The sequence below is a fragment of the Rhinolophus sinicus genome, chromosome 1 (assembly GCF_057876585.1).
Source record: "Rhinolophus sinicus isolate RSI-liver-muscle chromosome 1, RSI-T2T, whole genome shotgun sequence".
NCBI lineage: Eukaryota > Metazoa > Chordata > Mammalia > Chiroptera > Rhinolophidae > Rhinolophus > Rhinolophus sinicus.
In genome coordinates this window covers 120,454,523-120,476,497 of record NC_142501.1, presented here as the reverse complement: position 1 = coordinate 120,476,497, position 21,975 = coordinate 120,454,523, and the positions used below count along the sequence as shown (strand labels likewise).

The 21,975-nt window shown below is 34.5% G+C and overlaps 1 protein-coding gene across 1 annotated transcript in view; it reads right to left on the bottom strand.

Annotated features, from left to right (window-relative positions):
• MALRD1 (MAM and LDL receptor class A domain containing 1) overlaps window positions 1-21,975 on the bottom strand; it is a 544,472-nt gene that overhangs the window by 242,139 nt on the left and 280,358 nt on the right. The window contains exon 28 of the mRNA XM_074324842.2: window positions 19,571-19,728. Coding sequence (XP_074180943.2) covers window positions 19,571-19,728 — 158 coding nt within the window. The remainder of the gene's footprint in view (window positions 1-19,570; window positions 19,729-21,975) is intronic.

The window sequence follows — 21,975 nt, the reverse complement described above, 5'->3', positions numbered from 1 at the left end:
GCTGTGTGCACCAGGCTTTTTTGGTTTCAAGAACATAAATGCCTAAAACATGTTCAACCTTATCTTTCTTGCTCTTAGTGATGAGTAGAGGTGGGGCTTTCTTTCCATCCAGACTAATTGCCAAAATACAGGTAATATGTGCACTTCTGTAACAAGTGGAGGGAATGTAGATTGATGAGGCACCTCTCTGATCAATTGTCGTTTGAGATTCTTGGCCCATAAACACTGCAGTTTCATCCATAGCAATCATGTTGGAGAGTTGGCATTTAGAAAAGTCGATGCCATCAACAAAGGACTTGAATGCATGTTTAATAACTTCAGTATCTTCCAGCTTGAACAGTGTTGTCAATCTTAGAGACAGTTCATATCGCTGAAGGAAGCCATCCAGCCAGTGTTGTGATGCTTTGAATTCTTCTGGAGATGTTTCTAACTGCGGTGCCATTGCAAGGGCAAATGCTTGAATATCAGCTCTGTGCACAATCAAAGCCTTCGCTCTCCTGTCAGCAATCTATTCACAGATGATGTCTTCCAGCTCAGGAAATAATGGTTGACCTGATCCACACTTGTGCTTCTTAGCATTTCCCTCGTCCACCTGTTGACTGAGGTTATCATACTCTGCTCACCATTTTGGACCATTCAGAGATCCAACTTCTTCTCTTTGCAGAAAGCCATAAGATTCTTGCCTTGAGAGTCCTCCATGATTCCTTTCTTGTACTCGACAGAATAGCTCTTTCTTTTTGCACTCATCTCGTCTGGGGTCAAAATATTATTTCCTTTAAATCTACCATTAAATCAAGTGTTAGTTGAAGACTTATGAGACAGGAGTGGCAACAAAAATGATGACAGTTAAGAATGATGGCCCACACAAAAGCGACGAAAAATTTCAGGCACCAAAATTCAGAAAATGTTTCTTTATTTCACACGAGTGCATTAAGTATGTCCGTTACAACACTCAACGTATTGAATTATGAAAATTCATATTAGACACAACCACGTCCGTTTGTTATCAAGTGCGCACGTTATTAGTGCATTGCGGCTGTACTCCGCTTGGTCATTCGGCAGTAAGTCTCAAGTTCATTTGTTTTCATAGGCGTTTACCTCTCGCCCAAAGGCGCTTGCGTGGGTATTTACAAATACTTAATTATAATTTATATTATCATTTATTTAAGTATTAATGTCAATACTTTTATTCATATTTAATCATATATTATTATTTTACAATTCAATATGTTCGTCATGTGTTGCAGCGGACGTACTAAATGCATCTGTCTGGCTGACGATCTGAACTGAGGCTTATTTTTGGGGTAGGGCTTATATTATGAGCATCCTGAAAAATCACGCTAGGACTTATGTTCCAGTTAGGTCTTATTTTGGGGGAAATACGGCAGTACAATTTCATTGATTACTAATTGATTTGATTGATTCAATTTATGCATGTAATTTATATAAGCCAAAACCCATTTGCCCTTCTTTACAAAGGTGAACTCTGTTCTAAACTTTTAAATACAGTTGTGTATTATGCAGTTTACTTATGCAATTATCAATGTGAAATAAAGACATCAGAAAATGTGTGTACATTCAGTTCTCCCACAAAGCATATACTTTCTCTAAAAATCTTTAACACAGTTCTCTACTTAAATATAAATATATAAATTAAATTGAATTTCTCATACCAAATTCCAAACGACTGTTCTGCTTACATAATACTAAGAAAGTACTTCCTGTCCAATGTGGTTTACCTGCTATTTTGAGTGAAGGCAGTGTGTGGCATTCGTAAACCTCTAAGTCCTACAACTTGAGTTGCAATCTGATGGATGGTTAGGAGCTTGAATCCTGGAGCTGGACTGTCTGGATTTATATTCCAGCTCAACCACTTACTAACTTTAGTAAGTTAATGAGTACTCTGTAACTTTTTATCCCATCTAATTAAGAGTCTAATAATAATAAAAGTATAATAATAGTTATTATAAGGGTAAAATGAGATAATATATTTAGGTTTAGCTAATAAGACAAGACAAATAAGACCACTCCCATTCATTGCTCCATTGAGCACAGATTTAGCAATTGCCTATTACATGTTAGGTAGTGTTTGGATAATATTGATATTAGAGAGCGCTGATAACAACAGAGCCCTGATAACAACAGCAGCTGCTGCTGGCTTTTAGAACTGGATATATTCATTTATAAACACATATATTTTAAATTATGCTCTTCATATTTTCACTTAACTTAAAAGGATGAGATGATGGAGTCTGAATAATATCTTCTTCTAAGCTTGAATTTTATATATTCCGGGTTGGCCCACACATCATCAAAAGACAATTGCAACCACTTAATTTTAAAAGGTCCTTTTTCCACTTGCTGTTGCCTACGAGGATGGCTTTATATTCAATTTCTTAATTCAACAACTATCCAACTTGATACTACCTTAAATCATATATTCAATTGACAATACTTATCTGACAATGAAATTGTAACACATGTACAAAAAAGGCCAATTAAGACAGCATTAATGAAATAAACTCCTTAAAAAAATCCTTACAGTCAAATAACAACTTATTAAGAGAGATTATGTTGCTAAAAAACATTTCCACCAAGAAGATTAATTGTTTTATGCTAGTTTACACAAATTCAGTTTTTGACAGAGTGGGTGTCCAACCTCTGAACTATCCTACAAGCTAAATAGAATTCTTAGAATAATAAATTAATCATCTCTTTGCTGTTTTCATGCAACATTTATTCCCAACTGTGCCTGACTTAAAGCAGATCTTTACTAAACACAGGAAGGAAGGGGGTAAGAAGGGAGGAAGGACAAAAAGGAGGGAGGGAGGGAGGGAGAACAATTCACTAGTTTCTTTCTACTTACACTCTCCCCACATCTATTACCAAGGTTATTTCCTAAAGTGCACAACGGTCACACTTAGCTGAGAGATTTAATTTAGATTTCCAAAGGTTGAGAGCTATGACTTGTACTGTGTAATTCTTTTGATTTGAAATACCTGACTACAGCTGTATCCCAAAGTGTGGATTACTTTACCTAAAATTTTAAAGTAGTGAAAAAAGTGTCTGTTTTCTAGACTTGACATTCATGGGGACTCATTCATGAGGTTCATTTAGAGTGAGCTGTAATGAGGTAAAAAAAAAAAAAATCTAAACTGAACTTGGGTACAAAATATCAAAAGCCATTTACCAAACTCACAGCCAAAATCTAAAAGTTGAAATCTGATAATATAGACAATATGAAAAGCAGGGAGTGTGAAAATAATACATTTAGAAATAAGAATAGTTGAAATAAGGGTGAAGTTGACAAGAAACTGTAAGTAGCCAGGTATTTTCTCGTGTGTATTAATGACAGGACATGGCTTGAACAGACACAGAGCAAACTACCAATTCACTAAAATCTGGAATAACATAAACTAAGATTATTATGATATCCATTTGTGATAAAATCACGAACTACAGATTCTACAGAACTAACTAAACATAATGTCACAATTAAGTAGAATACTTTCAGATTGTATAAATTGCAGAGAAAGTTTAGCTGTTCATAAAATGAAACAAAACCACCATGAGTATTTGTATTTTACACTTACAATTATTTTTACACTTCTTATTTTGAGATCATGGTAGATTCATACACAGTTTTAAGAAATAATGCAGCAATACCATTTACTCAGATGCACCAGTGGAAACATCGTGTAAAACTACAGTAAATATCCCCAGGATATCGACAGTGATACAGAACATTTCTATAACCACAAGGATCTCCTGTCTCTCATTGTCCTCTTAGAGCTACACCCACTTCTCTCCCACCTCCATCCCCTCCGAACTCTTAGCAACCACTAATCTGTTATTCATTTTTTATCATTTTGTAATTTAAAGAACATTTTATAAATGGAATCATACAGTTGATAAGTTTTTGGAATCTTCTTTCCCTCAACATAATTCTTGGACATACATCCAGGTTGTTGCCTGTATCAATAAATCGTTCCTTTTGTATTGCTGCTAGTATTCCAAGATACAGATGTACCACAGTTCATTTAGCCATTCACCCCTTGAAGGGCATATGGGTTATTTCTACTTTGGGGCTATTACAAATAATACCGGTACTGGTATAAACATTCGTGTTCAAGTTGTTGTGAACTTAAGTCTTCCTTTCTCTGGGATGAACACCTGGCAGTTTAAGGACTAGGTTGCATGGGAGCTGCATGTTTAGTTTTTGTCTGTTTCCTTGTTTTTAAAGAAACTGCTCAGTTGTTTTCCAGAGTGGCTGTACCACTTTATATTCTCCTCAGCAATGTATGAGTGACCCAGTGTCTCTACATCCTTCTCAGGTGTTGACATTATTTATTTTTATTTTGGCCATTCTGATAGGTGTGTAGTGATAGTTCATTGTGGATTTAACTTGCGTTTACTACTAGCTAATAATGTTGGAAAACCTTTCTTGATTTTTCTTGCCATTTGTTTATTTTCTTCAGTGAAATGACTCTTCATGTCTCTTGCCTGTTATCTAATTGAATGGCATGTTTGTTTAATATTTTGTTTTGTAATGCATTTCACTAGTATATGATCGCCATTGTTGGAACATACTATGCATTATTTAATGGAGTCCATCTATGCATTAGAAGGAGAGAATATGTGATTCCTTAAAAACTCAAAAAAAGGTCAAAATGAAAGGGAGGCAGCAAAGCTAGAGATGAGAACCTGCTTAAGGAGGGCATCCATGTGCATGGGTGCAAGTTTGATATTTGTTCTTCCCTTTGTGCTATAGAAAGTCATATTTAGTCAGTCTTCTGTTGACTGATATTTGGGTAGGTCCTAGCTTAGAGCTTTTATAAACTCTCAGCTTTGAATTTCTTTTTGCTTTCTTCATGTCTCCTGAACAGAGTAAAGTATTCTCTAGAAAACATACAAAGAAACATAGCTGGGTAATAGGATACATGCAGCTTCAATTTGACTTACTACCGCCAAGTTATTTTTCAAAATTGTTATACCAATTTATACTCTCACCAAGAGTGTATAAAATCTTTGGTTGTTCTACATTCTTGGCAATACTTGGCATTGCCTTTTCAATTTCTTCTCAACAAATGAGTATGACATAATATCTACTTGTGTTTTGATTGTATTATCCTGATAACAACTACAGTGGTGGAACAACTATTCATGTATTTAGTGGCTATTTGTACTGCCTCTTAGGTGGAATACCTATTTATGTCTTTTGCTCATTTGGCTTAGTTTTAGCAATTTGTAGGAGCTCTTTATTTATTTACAGAAAAAAAAAAATGGTATAGTGGATAGAAGTACAGATTTGTGATCTTAAATCTTGAGATTTAATCCAGGCTCATGTCAAGTCAGATTCTAGGGTGGGGACACTATTGAGACCAGATGTGGAGGAGTTGGCCTTCATCAGGAAGAGAGACCCCTCCCCATTTAAGGTAGGAAGCAGGGTTATACAGGTGTTTGGAGGTGGAAGGTGGACACAAGGGTTATACATGGTAATCAGAGACAATCATATCAATCATGAGATTATCCTCCTCATACTCAGTGCTTTTATGGAGAGCTGACACTCTGATAACAAAGTGTGGGCATTGTATTTTTTTTTTCTCAACAAGAGCTACTAAATGTGTGTTGTCTGTGCATTGTATTATGTTAATGTTCCTTTATCTGTGAGATACGGTGATTAATTGAACATTTGTCATGTGAGAAGAGGGGAATAATGTTTTTTTAATGGATTATGTTGACATATCTCAATGTCCTTCCTTTACTTTAAAAAGAAACATCATAGTTTTATCTGGGTATTTATTTGTCATGAATAACCCACCTCATGGCAGCATTCTGCTTTTCTAACATTATCTCTTGAACAACAAACATCCGTAGCCAGGTTATAGAAAGCAGACAATAACATCTGGTGCTTCAAGCTTAATGCCTGACAGAATCTCACCATAGACCAGCTATCAGCGAAAACAGGCACAAAGTCCTATGCACACCATCCAAATAGTGTGTGAGAATAAGACAGTTAATGAGTTCTGGCATCCAAAAGGACACTTACATGAAAACAATATGAGAACCCCCATTTAGAAATGTGATGGATCACACACTGTTGATGATACATATTTTAATACAGTTTAATTTATGTTTAACAAAAAAACAAAAATAAATATTCTGAATATTACTTTTTCTCCCTTTCCTATGCTCACTTTTCTTTTTAGCAATTGATAGAAATATATCCTAAAACTTGTTAAATGTTTTACGAGTATAGTTTCTGAAGTACATTGTCATCCGTTATTATAGCACTTGATCCTGAAACTATTTTGACTCATATTATGACCATCTTTTTATAGAGAGAGAAGTGGCAGCTCATAGATGCTAAGTGATTTGCCCAAGGTCATGAGTAATAAGTAAAAGAGCTATGATTCAAAGCTAAGTCTCTCTCTCTGGCTACAAGTCCAGTGATCTTTTACCATACCAGAAGCCCACTGTGATACTCTGTTAGCTAAACAACTCACACTTTGGAAAATGAGCTCATACCGGTAACAGCGTCTTTTGATTGCTCTAGCAAAAAACAAAAAGGAGGAAAATGCATCCAAAGTCACGATCAATTGCTATGTTTAGGGGATGTTGTTATCTGAAATTTGAGTCTATTTTCATGCATTGGAAAGACAGGTCAAGTGATTCCTTGAAAGGTTCAAAGGAAGGTAAAAAATGAAGCAAAGGAGTAGGGGTGGGAGCTAATTTATGTCCCTTTTTATGTTCTAAAATTCTAATTAGCTCCAACCTTTCTGTAAAATCTGTGACATACACGTAAGCTTTGTGTTGGTGGTTTTGTTTTGAATTAATGGGTGGGATCACAGGGAAATGTGGTTTTGTTTGTTGAAAACTGCAAAGTAATCGTAGCAGGGTATAAAGCCAGGGCTCTCAGAGTCCCAGACAGCAACTGGAACAGAATAATCAAGGTCAAAAATATTGCTGCGAGTTGCAGGTAAAAGTACAATGCTGAGAAGCAACTTCCTAATAAAGAAAACAAAAAAACTCAGTGATGGATAATAAAAATAATCTCAAAAATACTAGATAACAGTGACCACTCAAAGGGGAGAGAAGATGGCCTTTCTTCCTGAACATGAATTTCCATGAACGTAGTGATTTTGTTCATTGAGTTCCTTCTACATTGTAGTAGCAGTTCTCATTTCCTTCATCAAAACTAACAAGGAAGATATTTCAAGATTTATTACCAAATTCAGAAATAGTAAAAAAAAAAATTACAGTAATATTAATATACACAAAAAACCACCAATACTTCATTTTAAATTCCAATTATTTTCACAATTCTTTCACAGGATTGATTTTTTTGGTGTCATTATGAAATATCTACTGAATAACACGCTAACTATCTTCATGAATACATCTGTAGACCTATTTAAATGGATATATTCATAGGAAATTAAAACGAAAAATGTAGTAAGTTTGCTTTCTCTTCTCTGTGCATAGAATTTCACATATTTTCAGGGCAATTATCATATATGAGAAGGTACAAAAGGACTAATTGAGTACTGTGCCTTGTATAATATATCAAATCTTAGCAGTTCTCATTGAAGTTATGAAATTTAACAGAACTTTCCTACAGTTCTGACTTAAAAGAAAATATAAGTAATTTACATCATGTGTGTACAAAATAAAATATAATATGGAAGATCTAGAAAAGATCTAGAAAAACAGAATGAATCTACAGTAGTCTGTACAGTCATTCCGAACCATACACTGCCATTTATTTGGTTCTAGTTAATTGCCTGGCTATGTTTACATTCATAAAATTTTCTTAGGCATTTAACAGTGAGTAAGCTATGAAGAAAAACCCCATATGTTTGGCTATGAAGTTTGAAGGGTAAAAAATTGGTGATTTTTAAGAAAGCAGGATATATCAAAAACTTCTAGTATAAAATAGAAGGAACTATATCTTTGCTACAGATAAATTGTCTGGAGCTCCAGGTCAACACTGTGCCTTTAATCATTTCACGAAATATAAAAACATTTTTCAAGTACTGAGATATCTGTTTAAATGTATTGTATGAGTTTTCCAAACGATGTTTATTATTGCATGGATATAGTAGTAATAAAAAAAGCATAAATGCACTCGGAAATCATTACTAATTATATATATCTGTAAAAATAAAACTGTTCACAATCTCTCCACATCCAAGTAAACAAAGTAAATTGCGAAAATAAAAATCATTTATAAGTTTCCATTATATTTTGTGCTCAAATGTAGAAAGAAAATTTTTTAAAAATCACCTCTTATTTTGACTATTTCTTTATCTTCTCTTTAGACTTTTTCTCTTTCTTTTTCTTTTTTTTTGGGGGGGGCAGGTGGGAACTCAAAAGGAACAAAGTCCCTTTGCAAAATCTTAGCTTGTTTGATGCTATTTGGAGTATTATTTTCTCCTTTTCTATTTATGTGTGTTTGTGTATGTGGGTATGTTCTTTTGACTACAAAGAAAAATTAGCTCCAATTCAAATGAAGCCATGCGATTAACTAATTTCAACATTCTACCTTATCATTTAGAGGTTGTCTCAAAAATGATTTAAGCGAACCCCTTAAATTAAATTTTCCTCCTCTAACTGAAAGAATTTTCTCACCACTCTCATCATTCAGGACCATATACACCTCTAACTTTGGTGAGATTTTATTTCCTGATTGATCCCCAGTGAACTAAAAGAGAGTCAAGATAACTCATTAAAAATATGACCCCTAAAATCCTTAGGGCTCATAAATGCTGATGAAAAGAAATCCATGAATTCATAGAAAATATTATTTAACCTTTCTTTTTAACCTCAAGTCTCTATGTCACTTCAATTGCTGGCACTCTGTGTAATGACCTCTCAGTTCATATAACTTAAAACATAATAGTAATAAATAAGTAAGCTCTCTTGCCTCCAGCAGGTTAGCATAAAAGAGGACAAAGCAATGTACAATGATAATCTGTAGGATGTCGGAAATGGCACATCTTGAGTGGGAAATAAAATTTATCAGTACTTGTAACCTATAACAAACTCTTCAATGAGTCATCCATGGAAATTTTAATGTTAAAGCCTTGATATGTAAGGTCTGATACATAAAGCAAATCCATAAGTACATGGTCTAATTTATTAAAAGAACAGTAATTCAGCGAAATCAACTTTTAATATCTTTCTATGTTTCCATTATTGAGAGAGTAATGTCCACCATAACATGATATAGGGGTTTGAATTACGACCACAAAAATGGTGGCTATATATAGAATGAAAAAGCCCTAGACTGTGTAGGTAATTCCATATTCAGCTCCCACTCAAAATTTCCCCCAAATCTTCCACTTTGTAAATTCATTTTATTATGTGTTTACATATAATTCTCCCTGTTTATATTTAAGCTTGAGAAACTGGGAATCTGTCTTTTTTTTTTTCTAACTAGTATTTTTATGTGCCAACAATGAGCCATTCATCATAGAGGATGCAAAAATAAATTCTCCCTGTGTCCTACCTTCAAGATAGCACTCGAAAGTGGTAAGTGCCAGAAGCACACAGGAAAAGACATGGATTTTAAAAAGTCATGGATAATGAAAAAGCATGGATAAGAACATAGAAGATAAATGTGTATGAATAACATGTGGTTATATTGCCTTGATGAGAAGTATTTTAAAGGAAAAACTAAATTTATCAACAGTGTTAGGTTGGAAAGCTTGCCTTTGGGAAAGATGAACAATGATGGCCCCTAGAAGGGAAAAAGGATTTCAGAGCACCACGAATGGGACTCGCAGAGCAGCAAAGAGAAGTATATAACATGCATTCGTAATGGGGCCAAAAGTTTGTTCTAGGGGAGTAAAATCTTAGCTATCCCAGTGGTTTGTGGCCTTCCAAAGATCAGCATTACCCAGAAAAATCTTATTTTTCAATATTTATTAATCTTGTTGTGTTTTGCTTTTGCATCACATGAGCAGCATTGATATGGAGTTCTTCAAAATTACATAAAATGTACTTAAGATGAGTGCTACAAGATGTTACAATAGTAACTCTGATTGAACAACTTTCTCTTGATTAATTATTCAGTCTCAAGTCATATCACAAGAGGTGGCAATTGTGTGTCTATTGTTTGCCACAGACTGTCCTGTTAATGCTGGTTATGTTTGATCCTAAGTGATTTTGTTTATAACTTGGGCTATGAGAACTAAATAAAAAACTTACGTCTTTTAATTTAATTCTACAAAAGTTATTCACCATCATGTCAGTTGGTGAAAAGAAAATGTCAACAATGTACGAATATCCAGCAGCTAGGTTGAAATTATTTTTCTCATGTGAAGCAGAAGTTAAAAAGTTAAGTTCATTAAAAAGTAATCTTTAAGAATTTAAATTTTCAATTGTTTTTCTTTTGCTTTTCAAAAAGCAGTTTTGAATTATTTTTAAATTCGATTATACTAGTGTTTGTACAAATTGCTGATTTGCATTTATAACTTGATACATTACAATTATTTAATATAAATGCATTACAAGTTACTCAGAATGTGGTTATAAAGTTAAATTAAAACTAAAGATAAGTTATAAGTCAGAAACTAAAAATTACAGAAACAATAAAAGCAATGATGCATTAAATAACAAAAATAGTTTCACAATATCAGATATACAAATGTATGATACAAACTACAAAGAGTTAAATAAATGTTTACTTTATTATTTTCATTATTATTATGTCTTTAATTACTAACTGAAAACTGGTAAATTTGGGGTCCACTGAATACATCTTATACTTCTATACCTTTCTGTGTTTCCTCGTTTGAAAAGCCCTCCCCTCTTTCCTCTACTTATCCAAATTCTTCTTAACTTTCAAAATCAGGTTTCCTCTAAGCACTTTCAGTCTATAAATATTTTAATAGCTTTTGAATTCCTGGAATACTGAATGCTTTGTTCTATATAGTTGGCATTTCATTATGTACTGCCTGCAGTTTCACTCATTCTATTAAAATACCTCCTAAATGCTAGACATTATGCTACATTGGGCAGTAAACACGGCAGATGCAACCTCTGCATCAGGAAAACTCCCTAGTCATTGGAGAACAGAACTTCACATAGAGAGCGTCATCATGCCGTGTAGCAGGGCCATGACACAAAGACTCAGCGGTATGGGAACACAATGCCACTCAGTTAGGACCTCTCATGCAGCATAGGAAGTCCTAAGTCACCCGCCCTGGAAGAGGATAATTTCGGAAAGCGGACAATAAAATACCGATGAACACTCGGTTTCTAATGGGAGAGATCTGACTATTTCTGATCGAAAGACTGGGTGCCATACCGCTGATTTTTCCAAGCAGTTACGTCCACTCTCAACTCATAAGCTCCATGTCAGCAAGAAGTGTATTTACTACAAGCTCACGGAAGATTTGTGTGAATGCATGAATTTGGAAGCAAGGGGTGGAAAGGGTTGGAACTGCGCTGGCAACTCAGTATTTGCAAAGTTGTAGTCCTAAATTAAAGGGGCTGTTAGTTAGCAATAGACAGTCTAAATTGGTGCATAGTGTATCCTAAACTGCCCAGCTTATCTTTATGTCTTTCACATATGCTATCCATAGAGGTGAAATCACAGCAGAATTGGCCACAGAGCTTTGTTAATACAATTCATAGATTATTTTTGAAAATTCCTGACTTTTTTAGAAGATATGGAGAGATGCACTAATCTGGAAAATATAAATGTAAGCCTAACTATTCATTATTTAAAAAAATAGTTTTAAACACCAAAGACTACAAATAGGAATGCGTTATATATTCATCTGTTATAGAGATATGATTGCTAACATCGTTAGGATTTTAAGTATTTATTTTCATTATACTTAAGGGGGAATCACAGGGGCTTTCTCTCTTCTAACTCTGTGAACTATAATTAGTAAAAACAGATTAACAATCTTCATAGCAGCCTCTGAGTCAGGAATGTGATTCAGTTAGAACAATAAGCCCACAGAGAAGCAATTCTAACCTATTTTGGTAGAAGCATGAGTCGCAAACTCCATAAAAAATTAACAGTGCAAGCTTTCAAACTGATGAGAACTTAAGCGTTCCCAAAAGAGTTACTATCATGTGCTGAGGACTATTATGATTTTCCCTTTCATTCTGAAAAAAAAGAAAAAGAAACGGAAAGAAAAAAAGGATGTTTTGCTGTGATAACTTCATTTGAAGCAGTCAAAGGCAAATATTATCAGAAATAAGCAAAGTTGAAGTGTAATTGACCACCACTCAGGATTCATGTAGAGGGCAGTTCTGTATATAACAATTGTGCCTATGAATTTTCTGTGGGCAGATGGACAGTAACCATGTGAAGCTACTGGTCAATTGTATCTCAAATTAGGCAAGTTACAATATTGTTATTCTTTTCCTTCACCCAGACCTTGTATTAAATAAATAGTCAATAGCTGTGACTACTTATGACATTTGAAATGACACTCCTAAATCTGCATGATTTAGGAGATTTAAATCTCCTAAATATATGAATCCACTAGCATTCAGTTTGAAAGGGGCTGATTCTACCTGGCTGCTAGCCTGATATCTAGCCACTGAAATGGCATTTTGCTGTGGCAGCAGAGAAGCCCATTTCCATGTAGCCTGCTCTGAACTTGGTTCAGATAGACTATTATCTTCAGTGACTTTATGTTTCAATCATTGGGAACTAGAGTTGCTATTTGATGCGCAAAATTCCTAGTTGGATAAGGCACATTGTTTTTTCTTAATAAATAATCACAATCATTAAGCATATAAGATAGATATCCTTATAAAATTAAAAATTCTCAAGGCCCTTTATATATAAAGTATTTGTTTTCAAGAGGCTTGTAACTGGAATGGGGGGAATACAGCTTTACTTTTACTAAGTCCAACTAAAATTTGATATTTTGTCAATCATGAATACAGGTAACAAATCATAGGTATTAGTAGTACCTGTGACTCACCGATAACAATAGCAAATATTTTCGTATCACATTATAGTGTTATGACTATCTCAAAAATATCGCTTATACTTATCACGCCTTTGAAATAACAGTATTTTATCCTCTGTTAGATCTTGTCATTTAATATACATTCACTAAGTACAATTTTGGATTTTAAAAAGTATTTTAATAATTAGTATTAATTTGTTTCTCTTGTAATTCAAATATTTTATTTTTTACATTTATAACAGTATTCTGAGAAGTGATTGAGAAGTTCATCAGAATACCAAAAAGAGGTCTGTGACACATACAAACACCCACACACACATACGATTAAGAGCCCCTGATCTTAAAAAATTCTACTTTTAATTTAGAATGTCTTATTTTTCAAAAGGGAAAAATTGGTATTGACTCAGTTTGATCACATGAGAGGAAGATTCTGAAAGAACAGATGCTTGCCATAGTTTTAATGATTTCATGTTTGAATAAAAATTGATGTAATTAATTAAGACACCACATCTAGCTAGTTTTGTACTTATAAAAATAAAATTACATTGTTTTTTTTTAATTTTTATTAAATTCATTGGGGTGTCTTTGGTTAGTAAAATTAGATAGGTTTCAAGTATACAATTCTATAATATATCATCTACCTTGTTTCCCCGAAAATAAGACATAGCCAGACAATCAGCTCCAATGCGTCTTTTGGAGCAAAAACTAACATATGACCCAGTCTTATTTTACTGTAATACAAGACCAGGTATAATATAATATAATATAATATAATATAATATAATATAATATAATAAATATATACCAGGTCTTTTATTAATTTTTGCTCCAAAAGACACATTAGAGCTGATTGTCCGGCTGCATCTTATTTTTGGGGAAACATGGTATATATTACATTGTGTGTTCACCACCCAAGGTCAATTCTCCTTCTATCATTATATATTTGACATTGTTTCAGATTTATTCTTTCCTTACCAACATGCAGCTGTTAAACATGATTTTGAAATTTCTGAATTATATTAGGTATGAGGGAGAGTGATTTATATAAATATGGTTTCTGTTACTAGATATTGACACACTAAGTTGGAAAAAATAACAAAATAAACAGAAGTTGCTGAACATAATTGCAGCCCCTTTCTAACATGTATGGAACAGACCTATGAATTTATTAATATGTAGAGATGGAAACCTGTAATTTGTATGATTTCAGAGTTACTGGAAACTTTGATGGATAGTAATATCTCTGCCCCCTGAGTATGAGAATGGATTAAATTCCCATAGTGAAGCTGAAAGTAGTAGTTTAAGAGCATGGATTCTGAAGTTAGAATTGGCTTTAAATCCTGATTAGACCACTTACTATTTATGTGACATGGGCTCAATTTCCTGGTCTGTAAAATTCGGACAAAGTATCTACCTTGCAAATGTATTTTGAAGATTAAATGACTGGATGTATGTAAAAGATAGTACACTGTACGAAAACAAAACAAAACAAAACAAAAAAACAACACAAAGGAACCAGCCAATAATTGGAAGGCACAAGGACAGTAGCAACAGTGCGAATCGAAATGGAAGTGAAATAGCAGCAATAATCGTGAGAATAACATTCTGTAGAGCTGACCATATGCAGCTCGCAAAGCAAAAACTCCCACAATCAATTACGCTAACATGTTAGCATCGTAACAGAAACCTTTCCTCCATTACAGAAGGGACTCCAGTGGCACCAGCTGCATGCTTAGTGTACTGAGTTACAGAACAGGCATGTGAAATAGAGAAAAAGATAGGAAAAGAAGCTAAACTTAAAAACAAACAAACAAACAAAAAACTTAAAAATCTCAAAACTATGCCTGGAACAAACATTATCATGTTCCCCAGGATGATTGGGACATTTATTATATACAAATCAGGGCATTGTGATCCTGTGGCAACTAATTATAGAACTCTGGGTTGGTATCTTGCATGGTTACAGCTTGAAATGCTAGCTGATTTGCTCAAGCACAATAATGCAATATAGTCCACACTATGTAGACTGAATTGTTAAGGTACCGAAACGATTCTTAAAAAAACAAAAACAAAAAAGTTTAGTTTAATTGATTTACAGTCCAAAATCCACATGATGGTCTTTGAAAAATCAACTTTCTGTATCTGGATTCTATTTATTTTCTCTGTCCATATTCTCTACACCCTTTTCTCTGAAATAATGAATAAAAATGTCAGCAATGTGACTAATATTAGCATCAGATATTCAGTAAGCTGAAGAGATCAAAACAGTATGCCTGAATCCGAAAATCTGTCGGACATACTCTAATAGGCACATGTAGTGTTAGCAATTACAGTAATTGTAAATCTCAAGATTAGGACTGTGGAGAGCATGTGTGTGGGGACAGGGTAGTGAGTGGCGGGTGGAGAAGGATGGTGAATGCTCACTTTTGCCAGGTGACAACTGAGGCTCACTGTTTTCTAGATTGAGGGTAAAACACAACTCAAAATGGCCACAGTCTGCTAAGTAGGCAAAGGAATCTGGCCTTTCCTCTGCTGATTTGACATTTCCCACAGCCTATTGATCAAACTCTGTATTTCCATATTTAATATGATCTTTACATAGAATTTCTAGTAAGTCAAGAACAAGAGCTCTAAATTATAAGGCAGAAGAATTGGATTCATATCCTCACTTTTTTTTTTAAATACCATGTGAGCTGGGGCAAGAAATATAGCCGCATAATCTTAGTTTCTTCATCCGTAAAACGAATAGTTTAGATTAAATGTATGTCAAGGACCCCACCAGCTCTAAAATTCTCTGAATCACTAAGCAAGATAAAGCAATGAACTAATTTAATTACGGTCTTTCAGAATAACGAGGCTGCTATAATCAGGAGGGCTCTCCCGAAATACGTTATTTTTCTCCACTTCTGTCTTGAATACATTATGTTTTCTATCATGATGGTATAATAGATAGTCCTGAATGTCTTCACTCAAATAGATTCAAATTCCCTACAGCATACAGTCATCTTGATTAAAAAATCAACAGTTCATTACAGATGGAGGAGTTCCAAAATACAATAATGCTCTTCAGGTAGCAGGTGTTCCTGTATTTTATTCAAATGGCTGAAAAGATGCAACGCCTTTTGTTTCTTGATGAGGTTAGACAGATTTTTACGTATGACAGAAAATTGTCAGATACAGGTAAATTTAAAAATTTCCCTCCAAATTCTTTTTAACGTATTGCAATATGCAGATTTTAATCAATGAAAAAGAATCTACATATTAGTCATCAATAATTACCCCATGACAAAACAAGTGACTGGAAAAATAAGGGTAATTAAGCAAAAACAAATTAACTTATATGTTGTACAACTCTTACTCTACCCGAGCCCTTGCTTTATTTTTCATTTTAATCTTAGATGGTATGAAAAGCAATATATTTAAATTTAATAAGAAATTTAATACTGAATGTAAATGAGTAAAAAGGCAGGTAAAAATTTTAAATGTTGTCAAGAATAAGTATATTATTTTAAAAATGAATTATTACTAAATTCCAAAAAACACATGGTCGTTGTATTTTAATTTAGATTATTAACATCCAATCTACCTTCATGTAGAAAGATAAAAAACCAAACAGACTGCGTAACATTCTAATTTTAATTTTTATAACACCTGAGTTCAAGTCCTAGCTCATCCACTTACTGATAACCTTGGATTTACTACTTAGCCCATCTGACTTATCCATAAAACTAAAGCAGTAGAAAAGCAAAGATCTCAACCAATTCTTATGGACTAAATTCTACTAACCAAGTAGCTTGGCTCAAACAGTGAGTAATAAGTAATAATCCTTTTACCTGACAAACTCTTCAATTTCATAATTAAACTAGTTATATTTTTAAAAGTTGTTATTTCTCTTGAAAAAAATAGTTACTTCATTTCATCATGTGCTTTTTCTTTTTCTATAACTAAAGCAAACTTCAAAGGAAATAAAAACATTAAGGTTAATTTCTCAGTGTAACACTTTTTGCATCTTCTTGTAGTTTACCCATCACTTTGATTTAAGACACAAAGGTTATATTTGTTTCAATTACATCTGTTTAGTGAAAAGTAGTTCTCATGAGACTGAACTAAACACAGAAGTAGTTCTCTTCTGCATTTCTCAAGCAAGAAATACAGAAGAAAAGTATAATATATACAATCTATAAAATAGTACTGCTCTTTACTAAATGTCTCCTAAAACAGTAGCTTTGCTTTGTTGGGATTTCCCAAAATTCACTCCTTTATTACAGGACTAGTTTAAGAATCACAGTTATCCATTCTAAGAATTATTATTCATTTTGTTTTCCTAAAAAAGAAAACTCTTTCATGCAATTAATATAGATATCAGTAAAACAGAACCTCCATCTCATTATGAGTGAAACACTGTCATCAGTGGGGAACACTTGGGCATGGGGGTGAGGGGGACATATAAGTTTGGGATCTAAACATACCTGGATTGAAATTCCCAGTCTGTCACTGACTGACTAGGTAGCCATAGAATGGTTAGGTTATTTCTATAAGACTCCTTTACCACACCCACCACCCTCATTTAGTAAAATGGGGCTCACAATATTTAAGTCAGAAGGTTTGCCAAGAATTGCATGAAATATGATATAAGTGTTGATGTTCAATAAATGGCATGTGGTTGATATTCAATAAATATATCTATTAATATGCATTATTGTGGTTGTGATCTGCAATCAATACTACCCTTAATACTATTAGGTTAGTGCAAAAGTGACTGCGGTTTAAAAAGTTCAAAATAATTGCAAAAAATGCAATTACTTTTGCACTAACCTAATATATTGTCATTAAATTATTGTTCAACGGTTCAGTGCCGTTTGCATCTGTTATATGTTTATATTTCAGATTTAGATTACAAATTCTCCAGATTAGACTGTGATGTCATGCATGTAATGCATATAGGCAGGGGAGAAGAGCGGGGACAACACACGCATACATTGGTACCATTTTAAAAGATGAGGAATAAAGAAAGGAAAAATTAAAGGCAGAATTCCTGCCCCTATTGTGTTTGCCATCTGGCTGGGAGGCTTTCTAACTAATGAGCAGGGTAAAATCCAGCATGGTTCCACACAGGGAGAAGTCTAAGAAGTACTTTGTAATGCTGATCAAAAATATGCATCAGATTAACTAGCACAACAAAATGACTGCTCTAAAATTCATGAAAAAATCAATATATGTTATGAAAGATTCCTCTCCTTTGCAATAAATGTCACTAAAAAGAATAGATATATTTTTTTAAAATAAGTTTTTGTTTTGTTTTGTTTTGTTTTTTAATATGATAGGCAGACAGGTTTTTAAAAATGCTGCTAAACATCCATAGGAATCAACTGGAGGAACCACAGGAGCTCAGCATGACTTGTTAGGAAGACATACCTCAATTAAATTGTACATTTTATACTAATATAAAGTTTGTTACTATATAAGAGGTGAAATGTAAATAAGAATGAAGGAAATAATAGAAGTCTGTGGAGCTGTACCAAACCCTTCACATGCTACCCATCGCATAATCAAGTATCACATTCAACAGAGTACTAGCAAAACTCTCCTGTGAAAACTTTAAGCATTATATTTCAGGAAGTTTCCCTATGTAAACATAAGAAGAAATCACTGCGGTATTTGCTGCATCTATTTTATTAGGCCGGCTTTTCTGCATTATTATAGAAGAATCCTAAAGTATAAAGTTAACTCAGGTTTCAGATAAAACATGGACTATGTAGCCATTAGCTATTCAGACATATGAGCTTGCGTGAATTTCGGTCAGGCATTTTCCATCAGTGCTAGGGCACTTCACCGACGTTCGTGTATGATAAAACAGCAGTGGCCTCTTAAGCAGGTTTATAAAGTCAGAGTTCTTACAATTCTAACTAGATTCTTGAAATGAACACACACACACACACACACACACACACACACACACAGACAAACACACATACAAATACACAAGCACACACCCATCTCCTTTTTGCTGCCGTTTTAACTTGCCAAAGAGTAAAGGTATATGAACCAAGTCTCATTAATATTAATATATACTTTGTTATCTTGCTCCCTGAACACTGTCACTTTATTATACTAAATTAAAGCCCTGACAGAAACATCCAATTAAACCTCAGTAAGAAAATGCATTACAGTGTCACACTTAATAAGCAGTTCAATGTAATCATACCTTGATCATTCTCCTGAGCGGTTCCAGTACTTTGCATGGTGTGCTCAGAACCAGAAAATCTAACATCAGTTCCCTTAATGATCACCCATATATGAGTTAAAATGGATAGTTATTCTTCTTTCAGATGTACAAATAAACTACTTTCTTTTACTGAGAAGGATAGGGAAGAGAATACCTAAGCAGAAAGAAGAAACTTAAGTGGAATCTCTGGGATTCGGTCATAATCACAGGGATGATGCTGAGCTCAGAGCTGGTCCCCAGGCCCAGCTTACTGAACTCCACAGAGCGTTTGAACCACAAGCAGCAGCTAAAGGAGGCTTCCTGTGGCCCAGCTAACAAAGTTGTAATAAGCTCCTTTTAGCCATGAGCTAGCTGTAGGAAACTTCACTAAACTCACAGGCATCCCTGGCGAAGATCCTACCTTGATGAGCACTTGAATGGACCCCGTGGCTTTTGCAGATATGAAATACCAGAAGCTCATGGTGCAGGTAGCACTGGATTCTGGGAACACAGCACTCTTGAGGTGTGCCTCTTCCCCACGAAGGCCCACTGGGGTAGCCTCCAGATACAAGAAGTGCCCTAGAAACAAGGACAGGATTCAGATAGGACAGAAATAACAATGAAGGGATTGTTTCAGCTTTTCCATCATACAGTTTTTATTAATTAAAATATAGATGATATATGAATGGGCAACAGATACATGAAATGCCCAACATCACTAACCATCAGAGAAATGCAGATCAAACCCACAATAAGATATCACCTCACACCTGTCAGAATAGCAATCATGAAAAAAGAAAAACAAACAAACAAACAAAGAAGAAATAACAAGTATTGGCAAGGATTGGAGAAAGGGAACCCTTGTGCATTGTTGGTGGGATTGCAAATTGGTGCGGCCACTATGGAAAACAGTGTGGAGGTTCCTTAACAAATTAAAACTAGAACTACCATAGTCCCAGCAACTCTTTTTCTGGGTATCTTTCTGAAGAAAATGAAACCAGTAATTCAAAAAGATAATATGAACCCTATGTTTATTGCAGCATTATTTACAATAGCCAAGATATGGACGACACCTAGGTGTCCATCGATGGATGAATGTTTAGAGTTTTTAATTACATTTCATACGATCTGGGATGCCTAAGGCATTTCCACTTGAAACAGGAAGGAAATCTAACATCCTTGCCTCTAGCTCACCGACAGAACAATTTCCAACTGCGTTCTTTTAGCAAAGTACTTCACAGTATGCAGATTAACTGATCTAAAGGGATATTTATGCCATTGAATCAACAAGATAGTTATAGAAACCATTTAATGGACCCCTCAAACTATCCAGTTATTATAAAACAACACAAAGATTACCTATGAAACAGAAATAAATGAACTTCCAAAAATTCAGTCATCTGTTGAATACATAAGTAAAATACCGAGAATGTTAATAACATGTTTCTCCAAAAAGAAGACGTAGGAGGAACATCAGCTCTAATGCATCTTTTGGAGCAAAAATTAGTATAAGATCCAGTGTTATTTTACTATAAGACCGGGTATAATATAATATAATATAATATAATATAATATAATATAATATAATATAATATAATAAATATAATATAATATAAAATACTGGGTCTTACATTAAATTTTGCTCCAAAAGATGCATTAGAGCTGATTGTCTGGCTAGGTCTTATTTTCAGGAAAACACGGTATGCAACATGACAGGAAAGTATTGTTTTATACTTGTGCTTATAAATATCCAAAACATTTTACATATGTAGAGCTGAGTATTTGGATGGATCTTAGACCTTCTTTTCTTTAACTTGGTCAAGCTGGCTTGAAGAGCTTTGATTGTTTTTAGGCCTTTGGAATTTCAATATTTAGACATCTTTTTCCTACTCTGAAGCACCCAGGAATTCAGGGCTCCTGCTGTATTCAACTAATGTCCTTTGTCCCTTGACCAATAAGTTGGAGGCTTGACCTCAGCTCCTCATTGCAAAAATGAACCATGCCCAACACTTTTAACATATGTGATCTTATAGTGACATCTGCATAGCACCTCTGCGGCTTTGAAACTGCGTTCCCTGTATATACATCATCTCATTTGATCTCTACAAGCCCTGTTTGGCACACAGGGCAGATTTTCTTTATCTCCATTTGACAGATGAGGATTTTGAGAATCTGAAAAGATCAAATGAGTGTCAGAATTCAGAGTTCTTGATTAAAAGTGTGTGCCATTTATGAGAGGTACTTGATTGATGCTGGCAGCATACATTACCTATAATTATTAAAATAATATTATACTTTGATTGCTCACTGTTATGGGTTGACTAGTGTTCTTTCGAAGATGCTAAAGTTCTAACCTCCAGTCACCGTAATGTGACCTCATTTAAAAATAGTGTCTTTGTCAATGATCAAGTTAATATAGGGTCATTAGGGTGGGCCCTAATTCAAAATGGCTGCATCCTAACTAAAAGGGGAGATTTAGACACAGAGGCAGACATGCATGGAGGGAATCCAATGCAAAGACACAAGGAGAATACCATCTGCAAGGGAGGTCTGAGTCTACCGGAATCTAGGAGAGAGGCACGGAACAAACGATTCTCCCTCACAGCCCTCAAAAGGAACCATTCTTATTGATACCTGATTTCAGACTTCTAGCCCCAATCTGTGAGGCAGTAAACATCTGTTGTTATGCTATCCATTCTGTGGCGCTTTGCTATGGCAGTCCTAGGAGACAAATACACTCACTAAATGTTTGACATGCCGTGGCACCACAGCAGTCTCTCCACTTGCTATCAGGAAAGACAGCATGGTGCTCGCTGCGAATACGAT